Source organism: Mchenga conophoros, linkage group LG2 (genome assembly GCF_057382185.1).
Source record: "Mchenga conophoros isolate Kocher_MC1m ecotype Shallow Benthic linkage group LG2, M_conophoros_male_GT1.1, whole genome shotgun sequence".
Lineage (NCBI taxonomy): Eukaryota > Metazoa > Chordata > Actinopteri > Cichliformes > Cichlidae > Mchenga > Mchenga conophoros.
This window is the reverse complement of record NC_140527.1, coordinates 5,993,969-5,997,156: the sequence shown is the minus strand read 5'-3', so window position 1 is coordinate 5,997,156 and position 3,188 is coordinate 5,993,969. Positions and strand designations below refer to the sequence as shown.

Here is a 3,188-nt window from a genome sequence, read left to right as displayed (position 1 = left end):
TTGGGTGATATAAATCACAGCCCAGCCAGGTCACATAAAGGGGAAATAAGTGACACCTGTCACTTATTTCCCCTTTATGTGTGTTATATATAAGCAAACAAATCAGTCATAGGTAAGCAGTGTCAACAAGTTATGTTTATGAAAACTTAAATAACTCTACATGAATATTTCAATAGCATAAATACAAAGCAAGAGATTCCAAATAAATGACACAGTAAAAGATAACAATAGATCAGCCACTTTTTATTTAGAAAGAGTCCCAAAAAATAAACAAGTTAGCACACATTCCATATACAAAATGTCTGTGAAATAGCCTGATTATGCAATGAAACTGATTAGCGACTATGGTATACCGTATGCTTCTATACTTGATAACAAAAACAGTGGTAATAATAATAGTATAGTTCATCTCCCTGCTGTGTGCAGGAGGGGGTTTGTTATAGATCTATTTGAAAGTGGGGGGAAAAAATCTTATAAATAGATGTGCTCATCTGCATAACCTGTGTATCTAACTTATGGTGAGTCTGGACAACTAAAAAGTAATATTGTATCTTTAAAACAATTAAATGTAGCATTGAGTACTGCAAAAGGAAATCAAGTACTTATGATAAGGGATACAATTTGTCATATTTGAACTTTTATATAAAATATATGTTTATATGTATATATTGTATATATGTCTTACATTGTATTTCCAATTTCAAACATTTAACCTCACAACTTCAACATTGAAATGAAAATGTATGTTTGGCAGTAATGAAATAAACGTATGAAGTATTTGCGGCAACAACATGCAACTTGTGCTACTCCATTGTCCGATTAATGCAAAATACATGGAGACTTGAAAACAAAGCAGAAAGGCTATTGTATTAGTCATTGCCACCAACTGTACATCTAGTTACAAAAGTTACAGAATGTATCAGAATCATTTACATTCACTGAGATGACAGTGATTGAGTATATTAAGACTATATTTATCTACTGGCACTAGAATTTGGCACTCTTACTTATTTGGCATTTTAACCATCACGTAAACCATGTGAATGTAGATGCTTCTTTTTGATGTCACTTTAAAATGTGATGGAATAATACCATACCATACTATTTTTTTTGTTTTGTTTATTCATCGCGTGTAAACATATTAATCTCCTCTTGAAAGAACAACAACCCCGGTCCTCATCAGAAAAGATACAAACAGCAAAAGCACTGAAGCAAACAAAGAGACAAAAGTAATAAAGCAGAATTGCTGCACCAAGTCTAACAAGAAAAACATAGAAGGATTGATTCCAAATGCCAAGCATTGACATATATTTCATATCAACACCAAATGTTAAAGAATAAAATATACAGGAAAGTTCAGAATAGGAATTAATTACATGATTTTAACATCTCACCCCCATAATGCAATGTATTTGGCTTTAAAAATATCGAACTAGAAGCTGTTTAGTATTTTTTCTTTCTGTATACTCACACATGAAGATGTTTTTATCCAACCAGTATGTAAGCAAGTTTATTTAAAAGCTATTTTGTGAAAATACATAAAAATATTTTTTTCAATAAACGTTTTTAATAGATTTTCTTAGAAAAAAAGGACGATTTCACATCTTAATGCAGATGAAATCAAGTGTGCTTGAAAATCCTGTTTTGCGGCGGTGGCTACAGAAACGGTGTGTTTTTGACGACATCTTCCCCTGATGAACACACCCCCTCACTTTTCAGACACACATAAACACAGTTGAGATGACTAAATCTCTGACTCCTAGAAGCAGTCATTGCCATCAATCAAGCCCTCTTTTCCATCTCAGTCCAGTCCAAACAGATAGACAGGAAAGCATGGTGTCATCAGTTTAGAAAAAAAAAAGCCACCCTTTAAGATTCTGAGATGGAATTCCAGCCACAAAGGTAGGCGTTTTATTAGGTGAGAAATAGAGACAGAGAGCAACAATACAAGTCTTTGTGATTGGCAAAATGAAGTCTCCATCTCTTATCTTTCCTTTTTTCACCACACAGACAAAAATAAAAGAGCCGAAACAAAAGTAAGGAGGCGAGGACAAAAAAGAAAAAAAGAAAAACAAAGAAAAAAATAAAACGCTCTATTGAAACCATTGTAAGGCACTCAGAAGTTTCGCATTGATCAGGACAGATCTGTCAGGCTGACGTTCAGTCCCATGTCAGGTCTCACATAAGGGACGGCGTGGACAGCTTTAGGAAACTCTGGAGTCATCACCCGACCATTCTCCCCAGTACTCCCTGTGACGGAAAGTCTTGCTTTATTCCTCATGGCATCCCCAAAGGTCATCTACACAAACACACAAAGTCACGTGTACACGCAGACGCAGGCCAACACAACCATTATCACATTCATGCACACAAGGATCCATACACAAAAAAGAAAGCAACATGTTAGACACTTTAAAGTAATAATACATCTATAAGCTTAAATGTGTATAAATGTTCAAAACACGAGAATGTAGATGAGAACTGAAAATGATCTCCATGAATAACACAATGCAAACAAGATGCAAATGATCATGTAAAGGCTTCTGCCTGGTCATTGCAAGCATTATTGCTGAAATGTGTTACTAGGACAGAGGTATCAACAAGCATGGCCATCAACAGTCATACATGAAAATGGTTTCAAAACAGTAAGGAAACTTAAATGGACAAACACAATTTTAAGCATTAAAAAAGGGGGATATCGCTCTCTCTCATTAAATCATAAATCACCAGTACATACGATCCTTTGGCCAACCTCTTCATTCACTAACACTGAAGGATGGAACGGATGGAGCCAAAAAAGCGTGCATTTGGGGGGAATTTATGAAAACCTCGTTCCCTACCCCCTAAATTTTTACACTTTCGATCCCATATACGTTGTAACCTTCCTTATAAGTTGCAAAATTCTGTGAATTCTGCGAGGAAGTTGGGTTAATATTCTGTGCATTCTTTGCCACCTTCATTCGTTTCGCCTCGGCTCTGGACTTGTAACAGAACTCAATCAAGGCCACCAGCATGGCCAAACCGAGTCCTCCGACCAGAATGTAGAAGACCCCAGCCACGTTGCTCAGGCTGAGGGCGCTCGTCTTCTCCTGTGAAGTGCACACGAAATAGGGATCAGCGACAGGGCATGGGTGGAAGGTTAGAAATTTTAAAAATGTACACGAATAAATAAAAAAAACAACATTTAC

The 3,188-nt window shown here is 36.1% G+C and overlaps 1 protein-coding gene across 6 annotated transcripts in view; it reads right to left on the bottom strand.

Moving 5' to 3' along the window:
* Nucleotides 1-222: 222 nt before the first annotated feature.
* gria2b (glutamate receptor, ionotropic, AMPA 2b) overlaps nucleotides 223-3,188 on the bottom strand; it is a 52,015-nt gene continuing 49,049 nt past the window's right edge. For 2 of the 6 annotated variants that reach the window (XM_085284340.1, XM_085284350.1), the window contains exons 15-16: nucleotides 2,955-3,089; nucleotides 223-2,299 (exon numbers count right to left, since the gene is read on the bottom strand). In XM_085284340.1, the coding sequence (XP_085140466.1) occupies nucleotides 2,135-2,299; nucleotides 2,955-3,089 (300 nt within the window). In that variant the 3' untranslated portion in view covers nucleotides 223-2,134. The other 4 variants (XM_085284360.1, XM_085284368.1, XM_085284377.1 and 1 more) reach the window with 4 other exon arrangements.